General features: G+C 42.6%; 1 protein-coding gene across 1 annotated transcript; it reads right to left on the bottom strand.

Moving 5' to 3' along the window:
- Nucleotides 1-3,996: 3,996 nt before the first annotated feature.
- C5H11orf58 (chromosome 5 C11orf58 homolog) lies at nucleotides 3,997-9,617 on the bottom strand. Its single transcript, XM_038139028.1, has 5 exons — nucleotides 9,453-9,617; nucleotides 9,187-9,267; nucleotides 7,906-7,966; nucleotides 6,277-6,386; nucleotides 3,997-5,518 (listed from the first exon to the last, which is right to left on the bottom strand). The coding sequence occupies exons 1-5, from the start codon at nucleotides 9,510-9,512 to the stop codon at nucleotides 5,309-5,311; spliced, it is 522 nt and encodes a 173-aa protein (XP_037994956.1). The 5' UTR covers nucleotides 9,513-9,617; the 3' UTR covers nucleotides 3,997-5,308.
- Between the last annotated feature and the right edge of the window lie 4,431 nt (nucleotides 9,618-14,048).

The following is a 14,048-nucleotide window of genomic DNA, read 5'->3' as shown; positions in this document are numbered from 1 at the left end:
TGCTATTTCAAAAAGCTCTTAAAGCCCATCAGGGTGGTTTTGGGTACCCCACAGCCTTTGGAGGGGGAGGGGTTGGTGTTCTGAGAAGGCAGAGCTCTCCCAGCCTATTCTGGTAGTTCACACCATTATTTTTCCCCCTACACCATTTACTCCTCTGACTTCCAGATCTTCAAATATATGTGTATATTTTTTATATCAGCATCTGTTCCCCTCTAGGAAACCACCTATTTCCCAGGTGTCTTAGCAATTAACTTCTGGATGTTCTATGGAGGAAAGACCAGATTTACCTAGTGTCAAAACTTAGAAGATGTGGAAGGCAGGATGTGATGTTACCCCTCTGATTTATGTCTGTCTGTGGGTATTTTAAAGTGTTTGCTTGTGCTGTGTGTGTCTGTGTGCCCGTGGTTATAAAAAGAACAAAGCCATGCACAAGAAAAACATGAAAAAATTGCTATATTTTCTACACCTGGTTAAGATTCCCATTGGTTATTTGGCTGTATTCAAAAGGCTAAGATTTTTATTGCTCTACTAGCAAAAGCAACCTTTCTTCATAGTGGAGCAGTACAAAGAAAGAGCACAAAAAATCCTCACATCACAGTGCCTGAAATTCTGTTTGAACAACTGTATTGATTGGGTCTGACCCCTTTAGATTTTTTTCTTCCATTATTTGAAAAGGTGCATCTAACTGCAGCTGAATTGAACCAACCGCAATGAACTTTCCATGAAAACTTCTTGAGATATTTCTTTAGTTCAAAGCTCTGGAATTTTAAAGAGCATTTTTAATACAAGTCTGTTGAGGTATCCTGTGCAACAACCACACTTGGAATGTTAAACTACAGGTAAATGTAGGAGGGAGGTAAGATTATAAAAGCTGCCGTGAAATTGCTGGGAGATGGTGGAATAACTTCAAGTGCTAATTATAAAGTAAATAAAACCAGAAAATATTGAATATGTGTAAAAAGTAAGTGCATACAGAAAGTATATGCACATTTGAGCTATGTTGACTTGTTATTTACATGCCAGTGCTCCTGGTTGCCTTACAGAGAGTGGAAAACAGCCTCCAAAGAAAACAGAATTAGCATTTTTGGAGCAGCTGTTGGTGAAGTTATGTTGCTAGATGTAAACTTGAAGGACAATTATGTTTTCTTGAATCCTCTTACCAGGTGCTGTAGCATAAGGAAGCAGTAAAAGAAGGAAGAGATTAAGAAATTAAAGGTGAGTAGTGAGGTTGTAGAAAATAATGGCAGAGATGTATCTGCAAGCAAGGTGTAAGTAAGAGGCTGAAGGTGAGGGTGGAGAGCAGTCTGGTGGTGGGAAATGAGGGGCAGTAAAAAGATGCAAAGAGCTCAAATGCATAGACTTGGACAGCAGCAAAATGCTTCTATGAAAGGACTTGGCCTAAATTTTACTGGAGAAGGTAAGATGGAATAGCTGGGAAATGAGAATGTTTCATGTCCCAGTGCAAACAATACCTCGTGAAAGAGTTAAACAAGGGAGTAGGATGTTAATGATGTTGATGCTGTTAAACAAGGGAGTGGGTAGTAGTGGATGAAGGAGTATCAATGATGACTTCAGGGTAGTGTTTTGGTAGCAGGACAATTGTCTTTCCTATTGCCAGTTGCTGTGCTTTGTTCCTAGACAGCATCCAAAGTTCTTTTCAGTCTTGCCTTTTAATTTTTCTCCACTAGATCCTCATATGGCCACCATAAACGATACTGGGTTTGGATAGATAATAGCACAAACTGTAAGTGTGAGCTCCTTCTGCACCTGCACATCAAAATTAACTCAACTTGGGTTAAATCACCAAGTATTGTGTTTCTTTAATGCTGTGCAAAAACGAAGGAAACTCGCCTCCCATCACGATGCTGTGCACCTCTTGCACTAAGATATTTTTCTCAAGAAAAGTACAGAGGTGACAGGCTTAAAAGCAAACAAAACCAACTTTTTCTCTGTCCCTTCAGTTGAGGGTACCTTGGCACATGTCCCTTCTCTTAATCCCCTGACAGCTTCCAAGAGACTGATGTAAAGAGCCGTGCCAGGCTTTGATTATGAGATATTGCACTGCCACTTATTCTCTTTGTCTCCTGCAGTTTACAGAGGCAGCTTCAGTGCATAATTTAATCCCTGTACTGGGGACTGCAGCAAATCCACGGAGATTTCTACCAACCGTCCTCTCTGGCATCAGAACAACATGTGCACATCGTCTTTGATGTGAATTCCCCAACCAGAGCCTTAGAGGGACCTATAGCTTTGAAGCTGGCCTATAAATTGTGCTTTCAGGAATCAAGTTGTCAGCCTCCTCTTCAGGAAGAAAGGGAGAGTAAACTGCAAAGCAGTTGCAAGAAACTACAGGGCAACTTACAGATCTGGTTTCCTTGGCCTCAGAGAATTCCTGTAGGATGTTGAGAATCCCTTTTTACCTGGCTTAGAAGCACCCTCTGTGGTGACTGCCAGACCCGTGGGCACTGGGGCTGTGATGGAGCTCACCTGGAGGGGTTCCTGGTTCCAGGAATGGAAGGGGAACAGGCACACCAGTGCATTTGCCCTCGTTCAGGTGTGTTCAGTCTTCCAAAGCCAAGTGCTGACAATGCACCTGTATTGTTCTTTGTGTAAGTGAATTTTCAGTGTGGTTTAGAAACAGATGAAAACTTAGCAGATGTGATGGTTGTTCTGTGACAACCTCTGTGGCCTAACTTCAGTGCTTCCCTGAGGTGTAGGAGAACAGGCAGACTTCTGCCTTACTATTGAGATGGAAATTAACTGGTCTTTGAGTTGAGGAATTTCAGTGGACAGGTCTTGTTTTAATAGACAAATGCAGTTGCCCTTCTTGTTAGTGTCTGCTTATGATGTGTTCTGCTGTCATCTCTGGCAGCTCCTTCCATACCAACTTGAAAAAGCAAAGGGCTGACTGGAGTCAACCAAGACACGGACTTTAATTCCTGTGTTCCCTGTCTCCAATAAGCTGAAACCATCCTGCTCCTATCCATGCCACTAGTGCTGATACTGTTGTATCAAATGTTGCTAAAACTGACTCCAGAATTGAAACATTCACCACACGAACTGAGCTAGATCAGCCTTTCATGGTACCTGGGGAGAAGCTTATGCTGCTTCATCAATCGATCAGTATGCAAGTTTTAGAATGTTTATAAATGCTAGGCAGAAACAGACAAGACTGTGTAGAGTAACTCTTCCTATTTGGAGCATGTGAGTCTTAAGTGAGCATCACAGATGTTACTCCAAATCTCATCAGATGTTACCCCAAATCTCATCAGATGTTCATATTTGGTGTTCTACTTCTGGGGGATGAAAGTTCTGCTTATTTTTTTTTTCCTGTCAGAGCTGTATCTAGAATAATTTAATTTCAGTTTATTTTTTTATCTTTGTGTGTTCTATTTATTTATAACTGAAACTGATGGCCTGATCAGGGAGGCAAGAGGCCGAGTGGAAGGGCCCCTCATTTTGTCTGTCAGTAGAGCTGTGCAGGGCTGGCCAGCTGGATCTGCTTTTCCTGGGTCTTTCCAGATCCCACTGTAAATCTCTGCATGGCTGCATGCTGGTGGAAGAACTCAGTGAGCAGCACTGCTGGGACAGAGAAAGCAGAGAGGTGAGTGGCAGCCAGAGCTAAAGGATTTCAACAGGGAAATGCTGGTTCGAGTTCAACTTGAGTGCCTAACCAGGAAAACTTGGAATGGGTCTATTAGGAAAGTGATCAGCTGATCTCTTAGGGAGGCATCTCACTGTTTCGTAGAGATAGAGCAGCTTTCCTAAGTCATGGTGAGGTTTTCTCTCTTCACAATGCACAAGCAACTTAATTTTTTTCCCTATGTATTTATTAGAAGCTTGCAGTATTGAGAAAACAACAAAAAAATATGCAAATCAAGTACAAGTGACTGACCGATAGTTGCTGCTGGAATATTGCTCTTGAAATGGAATGAGTGGAAGAGCTTGCATTAAATGCAGATGTAGTAAAACACAGTAATCAAAATCTACACTCGGTTTCTATTTACAATATTACTTTTATTTTTTCCATACTTATTCCAAGTCCTCCCCCAATAGCTGATGCTGCAATGTTTACATTCAACTAGGCAATGACAGTACAAACTGCTGCTTTCCTTCAGCCGACTGGCTGGAAATGTTGTCTGCACATCAGGAATTGTACACAGGAGTCTCCAGGAGCACCCTGAGTGTCCCCTGGAACACTGCTCTGGAGGTACCAGAGGTACAGGGCAGATGTCCTGCCCCCCCAGCCAGGAGGGGCAGGTGATCTGTCTGATGTACTAAGAGGAAAAGAAGTCTAAAAAGCTCTGATATTTTATTCATTACATGAATGCAATGACTTTGCAGAGGAATGGATGTGTTTAATTCTTGCTGGGAGGAGTTGCTGAACTCCTGGCTTTCTAGGCATATCAGCTTGACTTGACAGCCTTGTGCTAATAGACTCAGACCTCCAAGTGATGCATGTGCAGGGAGAAAAGGAAGAAGGGCTCGCATACTTAACTCTTTATTCTATATTTTAAAAAAGCTAAAATGATTTGTATATCCTTTTCATTATCAAAGTATACTTTCTCTTTCAAAGTAAACTGGTTTCTCTGGGAGGTGTTATTTTTAATAACAGCTCAGTGCTCTAGCCAGGAACCAGTAATTCAAAAAATCACTCTTTTCTACTGAAAAGTAGAAACAACTACAGCTCCTCCCCCTTGTTAGAAAGCCAAAGAAGCAATTAGAACCTTCTGTTGTATTATGCTTTTCTAAAACATATTCTCTATGCAACTGCTGTAGGACTTCAGATGGATACAGTGATCAATGCTGTCACAAAAGTGAGCAATTTCTCCTCAGCCCTGCCAACACTAGCATCTATAGACAAAATCATTGTTTAAAGCTCTAGTACATCACAGAATAATGCTGATATTGGTATTTTACAACTAATGCAACATCACGTAATTCACATGTAATCTTAATAGTCAAAAATTCAAGACTGGGGTACTAACTGAATAAACCACTAACATGAAGCTTCCTTATCTGGCATGGAATAAGGGAAGGGATAGTTTAGATAACATTGTAAAGATTGGGCAGGAACAAAACAAATTTATTTCTCCATCCAGGATTTTATACACTTTACAAAAACCAGTAATATCACTGTGCCCATAAAAATGTTATCCATGGCAACAGAAAGCAAATACTACTTTTTGTCATCTAACAGGGTCTTTTTAAAATCAAAATACAAAGATCTGTGCTGTAGCAGTCCTCCACTTTGCACTGTAACAATAAGGCTTACTGTACTTTAAATACAAAGCTGTTACATCTGCAGTTATGAACCACTGGCTTTCACAAACATCATTTTATAGTTGCTTTTTGCTTCTTTTTTGTTTTCTGGAACCTCAGCTTCATCGTGTTTTGCAGTAGCTTGTAGCTCCTCTGCAGACTCCTCTTGCTCTGAATCAGAGCCACTTTCAGAATCATCTGAACTCTCATCAGAGGAGTGTCCAGCTGCCTCCTCTTCGTGTTCATCTTCCTGAAACTGTAAGTTCAGATTATGAGATAAAATATTATTTCCTGGCAACTCCACTGCAGCCTTTAAAACTTCCCAGTGAGATTGTTTCACTTAATGGCTTCTTTCATTTTGGTACTAAAATGGGTCATGTTGCTAAACAGAGGCCCATAAGACACAAACGGTTAGACAGAAAGCAACTCCCTGAAGTGGTTAATCATGCCAGCTGTGACATGAATTCATCAGCCACTGGTTTATTTAGTTACAGCAGAAATTCTAAATTCACCATTCAATGAGTCTGAAGTTCCAGATCACATCAGTTCAGTAATTCCAGTATTGACACTGGAATATTTGTCAGAGTGACAAAATGGAACTAAAGCTAGGCCATCAAGAATTCCCATTTGTGACTGATCTCTGAAAGGACACTTAGCAAACTGCAGCAAGAGGAATGCTGAAGTAATCCAATGCTACTGCTAACAACAAAGCAGATGGTTATCCTGCCTTCTTATGTATTCCTCAGCAACACCCTGATTTACTATATTAAAACTGTTACTCTGTGCCCTAATCAGACTGCTCTGGAGCAGAATTCTTCACTTCTCAGAACAATGAGAAGCATCAGTCACTTATGAGCACCTAAATGCCCACCATAGTGTACGCAAACAGCAGCCAAGTGGCTGCAGTAAGTCTGTATTTAAACCTAAACCACAGAAGTCTGCATGGATTTTTAAACCCAGCACCACCTTGTCTTAGTGAAGTGAAAGCCAATCATTCAGAAAGGAAGTCAGTACCTCACTGAACCCGAGCCCGCAGTGGCGCCGGTTCCGCCCCGACATGGTGCTGTCCATGCTCTGCTGGTACTGAGACTCCAACTCCTCGTTCATTTTCTTGTCTTCTTCCCCTGCATTGTCCAGGGTACTTTGGTTATGGTTATTCAAATTAACAAAGACATCAAATTACAGGAAGTCACATTTTCAAAGGCAAGAAGTTTAAATGCAACCATTCTAAACTAGGATCCAGTATTACTGCATACAAACCATCAGATTTAAAGCAACAGTACCAAGGGTGCAAGCGGGATGGCTTTGGTACAAAGAGGGCTGGGAAGTTCCTGAGGCCTGATGCATTCCAGAGTTGCACTATGCAGTGTTATGTTCTACAGAACGAGGTAAATGTAATCAGTGTGAGTCCTCTGTGCTTCCAGCCAATACTGCAACATGCCCCAGCAAGGAGAAACTCTGTGACCTTCACTACATAACACAGGATTACTGTGATGAAATCATCCCTCAGATATAGCATCATGCCTTGGGACAATAGCACCACTCTTGTTTATGGAGCTCTATCTGAAACTGTTTCATGCATCCCAAATTACAAGGAGCAGTTACTACAGCTCTGCATTTTTCCATCCTTAGGAATTAGCAAAAAACTAATTTTCATGAGCCACTTCTATAGCCCCTTTATTTACTTGAGTAAGTGGTCTAAAATAGTTAAGGATCCTATGTACTTGGAAAAGGTAGGAATCTCTAATTCTCCCCAGGAGGCCTACAACACTAGCCTTTAATTTGTATCTCTGTGAAGCTGAAAGGTTGTATTGCAAATCCACACTTCCTCATTTGGAAATTAGAGCTGTGTGTTATTGTAAAAGGACAAGAACTCTATGTTGGACAAAGAAGTGTTAAAACCCCCAGCATTTTAACTTTTTGCTGTTAACAAAGGAGTACTGCTTCTGTATGACTTCGAGGAGAAGCATCACTTCCTTTCTAGAAATTCAGGTGTGAAGGAGTGATTCTCAGTCTCTGTAAGCTAAGAGCAGCAGCACCTGGAACCAATCCTCAGGCTTACTTTGGGCCATAGATAATTTTTCATCACGTGAAAAATGATCAGTGGAGCACATCAGGGAAAGTTTTCTGGAGTGCTGACAGCTGCTATTCCACAAGGCTTTATCAAGGCTTCTCTCAGGCAGTGCAGTCCAACTCAGCTTGGTGCCATGTACTTTGACTTCTCAAGAAAGCACGATAAGGAGCTACCATGGCCCTAAAAGACATCCAATTATTGCTGATTGCCTTGATCTTGCAGATGACCTGGCAGCTTTTACCTCATTGCTTTAGGGCGGAGATCTTTCTATTCAATAGGTAACCAGGTCAGGGACAAATCAACCCCTGTTCTTTTCTATGTACATAGTTTGGATATCCTGGCATAAACTGGATTTTAAAAGGTAAGTGAGTGCAGTCACAGAAATCATTTGTCAATAATCTAACAGAAGTAAAGAACTTCTACAACTCCACAGCCTGACCCATCTTCAGCTGCAGCCACGAATCCTGAAATCCCTCCCTGCCATATCTACCAAGCTCAGAGCACTGGAATGCTCCTAAATAAGGGTTATATAGATTTCCAACTTTGTATCAGCTATTGGATAAACTGACCTGTCCTGAAGTGAGAGGTTGATCTGTGGTCTCCGATAACAAGGCGGCCAGTATGTTCTTTCTAAAAGAAAAGGCAGTTTGTTTTGGAGCTTTAGGGTGCACTGACAGCTCTGCCAACATCCTGGACATATTGAATGGAAAAGGTTTGCTGTCAAACCCTGCCACCCAACTGCAGGACTGGAAGTTTTCCTAGCTAACAGCTGCTGCCTCTAGGTGATCTTGTTTCATCTTTCTTTTGCTGAATTTTCTGAAAAAGAAACCCCAGCAACTACACACTCTTTGCTCTTCCCAGACCCCAGATGTGGTTCTATTCCACTCTGTTTCTTGCCACTGATACAAAAATTATACTACACGATGCTAGACAGATGTGTATTCAGGTTCTGATCGTTTACCCTTTCTCTGACACTCTGCAACAGTTCAGACCACGCATCTTACAATGATCCCACTTTGAGACTGGTCACGGTGTCAGGTAAGCCCTTCACGGAGATGATTAATTTATTGGCTCAGTAGTTGTTCATTAGCAAATGTGTCCCAATAGGCAAGAACTGGCATTACACAGCAAGCAGCATTAAGTACCCAAGCAGACATTCGGATTAGTGGCAGTGGGATGCTTCAGTGGGGCACTGTATCCCTATCCACTACCACGTCCTAACTTTCACCTCTTCAATACAGTTAGCTACTTGAGCTTACAAAATTACTGTATTCAAGCACAGTAAGTTACTACAGGTAAAAATGGTTTTTTTTCTGGAGGTAAGTAGCAGCGCAATACTAAACCAACACTTAACACATGAAAAAATCATTATTGCATTTAACCAGTTTTGCAGCATTTTTTTGCAGCAAGCGTAATAGAAATTTAGTTTTAGTGTATTTTCTCTTTAAAAATATTCCCTAGGTTTACTACTTTAGTGGTTTAGTCTTCTATCTAGCACTCTTTTAAAAGTTTTTCCAGTGACAGAGAAATTTACCGACCTAGTACGTAGGTTTGTTCATTTGTAACAAGGCCTGTCACTCGGAAGCGTCAACAAGTAATTTTACGAGCTGTTCTGAAAGCGTTTAAGGCGTGGGGTGGGGATGAAGCCGCGGCGCAGGACTCGACAACTTCCGAGCGCCGTTTTGTGTAACACGGCTGCTGCCACAACAGCGCTGAAACGCGAATCCTCCTAAAGGAGAGCCCCGAAGCCCGGCAGCTCCGGGTTGCCGTCGCTTCGCTCAGATCGCCCCGCAGAACCCCGGTCCCCGTGCCCGCCCCCGTGGGGGCGATGGGCAGCGGGGCGGCCTCACCTTCGCGGCGCCCATCAGCCGCAGGAACTTCTGCTTCCGCTCCTCGTTGCCGAGGTCCGCCGCCTCCCAGCTGCTGGAGCCCTGCGGGAGCACACGCTCACTGCGCCCGCCCGCCCCGAGCGGCCCCTCCGCCCCGCCGCAGCCCGCCCGGGCGCCCGCGGCCTGCCCGCGTCCCGCCGGGGGCTCCGCCGCCGAGCCGCGGCCCCGCCGCCGCCCCCCGCGCCGCCAACCCCCTCCCGCCGCGCCGCCGCCCCGCGCCCGGTTACATCGGGGGAGGCCGCTCGCTTGAGGCCGTGGTGGCTCTGGGACTCCCTGGCGGAGCTCATGGCCGGGCTGGGTGACCGGGCCGCGCTGCCGCCTTCCTGCCGGAGCCGCTCCCTCGGGGGCGGGCGCGGGGCGCGCCGGGACCGGTAGTTCCGGACGGGCGGCGGCGGCGCGGCGCGGGCGGGCGCGGACTGCGCGTCCCAGAGGCCTCCGCGGCCGCGACGGCCGGGCCGGGCCGGGCCCCGCCTCAGGGCGGGCGGTGGCGCTGCCGGGAGGCGGTGCCGGCGCTTCCCGGCGTTTTCCGCTTCTCTCGGGAGCGGGGATGGCGGAGTGGGGACCCTGCCCGCTGCTCGGCTCGCTTCAGTGCCCGCCGGCCCCTGTTCGTGTGCCCTGCGTGGAGCCCCGTGTGCGCAGCTCCAGGGGTTCCCATTAACCCCTCAGCGCCTCTGGCTGCTCGCCGCCGCTGTTGTTCCATCCCCCCCCGCACGTGTACGGAACACAAATTGATGCACTGTCCCCAAATCTATCACATCTCAAAGGCGGGTGCCAAGTAGGTGATGCCAGACTCCTCACAGTGGTGCAAGACGAGGAGCAATGGCCATTAACAAGGAGTTCCCCTTCATGAGCAGAAATTTCCTTACACTGAGGCTGGCAGAGCGCTGGAACAGTCTGCCCAGGGAATCTCCATCTCTGGAGACATTTAAAACAAACGAGTGAAATTTTTTAATTTTTTTTTTTTGACAGCTAAAGTTAGTGTGTTAATTAGATCTCTTTCTGAGCAGATTAGATCCATTCCAACCCAAACTATAATATTATATATGGTATGAAATATGATGTGATATGTAGAATATAATTATTTTCAATGGCTGTTTATACGGAATAGCACTAGGATATTGATGTTTTATTTCATGTTTGCATTACTGCTCTGCTTCAGTGTGCAAAACCAATCAGAAAGGCACAGTTGTTACTTTTGCTTTCTACAGCTTCTGTGGTTCTTGTTTAGCAATGATAAATGAGCTGAAACAATAATTAATCTGAGAGAACCATGCATTTGCATCTTTAACCTCACTTCGTGTGTTTAAATGTACAGACTGTTATATAGAGACTGTAGTAACAGGTTAATTTAAATTTAAGCATTTAAAATTGTTTCTAACAAGAGGAGTAAATTAAAAAAAAAAAAAAAAAACACCCTGAAAATGACATTACTTTGTAAATTTAAAATTCTGTTTTTAGTAGTCTCTACCAGCCTTTTTAGTCTGTTTAACTTAATAAGAATTGTGATAATCTAATACCAGTGAAACTGTATTTTTCTATTTTTTATGTTAAGTTGTTACTAGTGTTTCTATACTATTATGCTTAAAGACCTGTACCTCAATAAAAAAAAACAAGTGTAAAATTTTAACTTCACAGCTATATTTGCCTTTTGGGACAAACAGAGAAGGTTTGTCTTTAGGAAAAAAGGTGTAAAAAATAAGACTGCTTAAAGCAGCTATTATAACTGTGTCTTAGTTGTGGCTTATTGTTAAGTTCAAGTCTTTTTTGGGACAACTGAAATGAACTCATGTTTACGTGTCTGACCAATGCTTTGTTTTTGTTTACATTTTGAATAATGAAGTGGTGCTGATATTTTAGTGAGAGGTGTTTCCGATTTTTCTTCTCCCTTAGTGTATTGCTGCTTTGTTTAAATGCTTTGTTTTTGCAGGGAAGAGGTACCTTACCAAACAAAGACATCCTAAACATTAAATGGCAGCCATCTACCTATGGGATCACTTAAAAATGGAGTCATCTGAACGCTAACAAAAATGTGGATTCTAGCAGCAGAATGATTATGTAAAGGTTTTGTTTATCTTCCTGCAGATATTACAGATATGTCTGAGGATGTGTGACTCATGAGCTTTATATAATTCCAGTAACACTAATAAATGATAAGAAAGGAGTTCTGGAAATCCTGTCATCATGCTGGGATTCAGTGTTGTGTTTGCTGCATTCTTTTGAGCAACAGAGAAATGTCATTATTCTCTCAGAAGAAGGGACACTGAGTTTCTAAGGAGAAACATGTCTTCTCCAATCTCTGGGGCTGTTCTGGAGTACAAACAAAACAATAGGTAAGGATTCTGGGCAATATTTGTGAGAGTTTTCCACTGTTTTGCCATGGTCTGTCTGAAGACACTGTCCTGAAGTTCACATTCAATCCACAGGAGGCGAGGTTTTGTCGTGAAGACAAACTGGCTGTGATGCAGAAACAGAACCCCAAGCAGGTGGCTGTCTGTGTAGAGGTAGGAACAAGAGGGAGGAACAATGAGGTTTCTTCTTGGACATTAACAGAGGTAATGAGGTGGGAGTGAGAGGAGCTGAAAGGACAAGTAAGGTAACAGAATTATTTGCTGTCATGTGCAATTGTCCCCTTAGACTTTTCAATATGTTGCTGCTGGTGTGGTGAGCTGCAGTGTGTGGATGGGAGCCATCCATGTGGGTGCAGGGTGGGTACACACCAGCTCTGTTACAGGACATGCCAGAAAAATCACTTGAATGAGGAGCTTCCAAGTTTTGAAGCTCAGCAGTTCAAAAAGCATTATAAAAACTTTCACGCAAACAAAACCTTGTCAAGGAAAAAAAAGGAAGCTCTGTAATTAAGTGATAACAATTAGATGGAATGGCACAAGGTGAAGTGCAGTGAAATGAACTGAAACTTGACAAAATGATACTCACTGAAATCATGAGATCTCATTTCCTTTCATGGAAAGGGATGGGGGTGGGAAAGTTGAGGTCTAACAAGATCTCATGGAAGCAGTTTCATGAGTGAAGATCCTGATGTAAATTCTTCACAATTATTTTTTATTTAATTGGGTTTTAGCTTTTTCCTGTAGACGTAGGGTAGATTAAAGCAGAACCAGATCTGACAGCCAAAATAATTTCTTATAGTATAATGTGGTAAGGATGTCTTTGCCATGCAGAGATAGACTGAGCTGCAATAATGCAACTATCACATAGTGACCAAGGTTGTGGTCAGCCCTGGCTTGAAAGCCATGGATACAGGGTCGAATCTTCCCCTGGTTAGTTCTGACTCCACTCAAGAGTAAGTGGCTTTTGGCAAATTGTCTCACTTTTCTGATTTATCTGTGAAATTAGGGTAATATATCTGCATGCCAGCATTAAGAATTAATTATCAGTTGCAGATTGTGTGTTCAAAGCAAAGTATAAGTGCTAAATATTATCTGTAGAGTAATTGGACTACTGTAATTTATAATATGCTCACTGACATTGGCTTATAAAACAGGATCAACCTCTTCTCAAGTGCTGTAGAATGTTTAATTGTTACTAATGAACTTCTGATGCTCAACGTAGCTATCACCATGAGGCAGGGAATGCTGCCAGTACCTGTCTGTGAGAAAGCTTAACAAGGAAATGAATGCCTTTTTTTTTTTTTTTAGCTTGGAAAAAACCCAAATATGTACACACACACCTACTTTAGGTGCACAGTTTAAATTACATTCTTTTTAGACAAAAGCTTTATTTTATATCAAATAGAAACATGACATTACCCTACCTTTTCATCTTTTTCAACGTATTTAAGCTGAAAATGCTTCCTGTTTTCTGAGCAGCTTTGCTTACTGCAATATATGGAGAGTGCCACAGGAGAGAGCGGAAAATATTCTGAAAGTGTAGGAAAGAAAGTGTATATCACTGAAAGTGAGGAAAGAGACTCTTTGACTGAAATCTGACTTGCCCAGCAAACTTATTCAATGCAATTTAGTGGCTCTAAAGTTCAATTCCAACCTCTTGTTTTCTTTTAAGGGGTTGGGAAGAAGGAGAGACGAGCTGAGAGCAGACAAAGAGATGTCAACAGAAGGATTGCTGACAAGGGAGCATCAGTTGAGCGAGGGCAGTCGTAGCTGCTAACATTTAAAAAGCCCTTTCAAGAACTAACAAAATAAAGGATAGAGAGGTCCTCATCCCGAAATGGCTTTTATATTTCTGAACCTGTTGTAAAAGCTTTTTTAGAACACTTCCCATCTAAAACCAAAGTAGTTTCTATCATAAACAAGACAGACAGCACATCAATACAAAGACTATCTTCACTTACTTTTATTTCTGGACTAGCAGAAACGGCCATTATTCAATACCACAGAAAAAAACCATTGTTGCCCCTGTTTAACAAAGGAAGAAAACAAAGATTGGAGAGATAATGTCCCTGAACCTAGGTCTGTGCAGGCTTCTAGCAACCCTGCATGTATTAGGCTTCTACAAAGATTTTTTTTTTAATTCCCATTTTTTAACACTGTAAAAGGTATGTTAAGGAGTTTTGTTTTGATACAGTCCTAGTGCAGACAGTTCCCAGGTAGTTTTTATATCAGTGTAGCCAGGCAAGGCCAGCAATGTATCTCCTACTTGGAGTTGATGTGAACCAGCTACCCCAAAATATGGAAATAGAGTGATTTGCTTTCTTAAGATTTTACATTGTATTAAACTGACCAGGCCTCTTCACTTACCACTGTACAGGTTACAGTGCTAGAATACTGTAGCTGAGTAAAAATCATTTTTATTGCAATGAAGATACAGCTTTATACATCTCACTTCTTTCCTTCTTTTTCTTTTGT

Source organism: Motacilla alba, chromosome 5, assembly GCF_015832195.1.
Source record: "Motacilla alba alba isolate MOTALB_02 chromosome 5, Motacilla_alba_V1.0_pri, whole genome shotgun sequence".
Classification (NCBI taxonomy): Eukaryota; Metazoa; Chordata; class Aves; order Passeriformes; family Motacillidae; genus Motacilla; species Motacilla alba.
The sequence above is the reverse complement of the archived record's forward strand: the minus strand, read 5'-3'. Positions and strand labels throughout refer to the sequence as shown.

Excerpts from the sequence above, each read along its gene's own strand:
- C5H11orf58 (XM_038139028.1), bottom strand. The coding sequence starts at position 9,512 with ATGAGCTCCGCCAGGGAGTCCCAGAGCCACCACGGCCTCAAGCGAGCG. Across the intron at positions 9,268-9,452 it reads AGCGAGCGGCCTCCCCCGAT|GGCTCCAGCAGCTGGGAGGC; the intron begins GTAACCGGGCGC and ends GTGCTCCCGCAG. Across the intron at positions 7,967-9,186 it reads GGCTGATGGGCGCCGCGAAG|AAAGAACATACTGGCCGCCT; the intron begins GTGAGGCCGCCC and ends CTTTTCTTTTAG.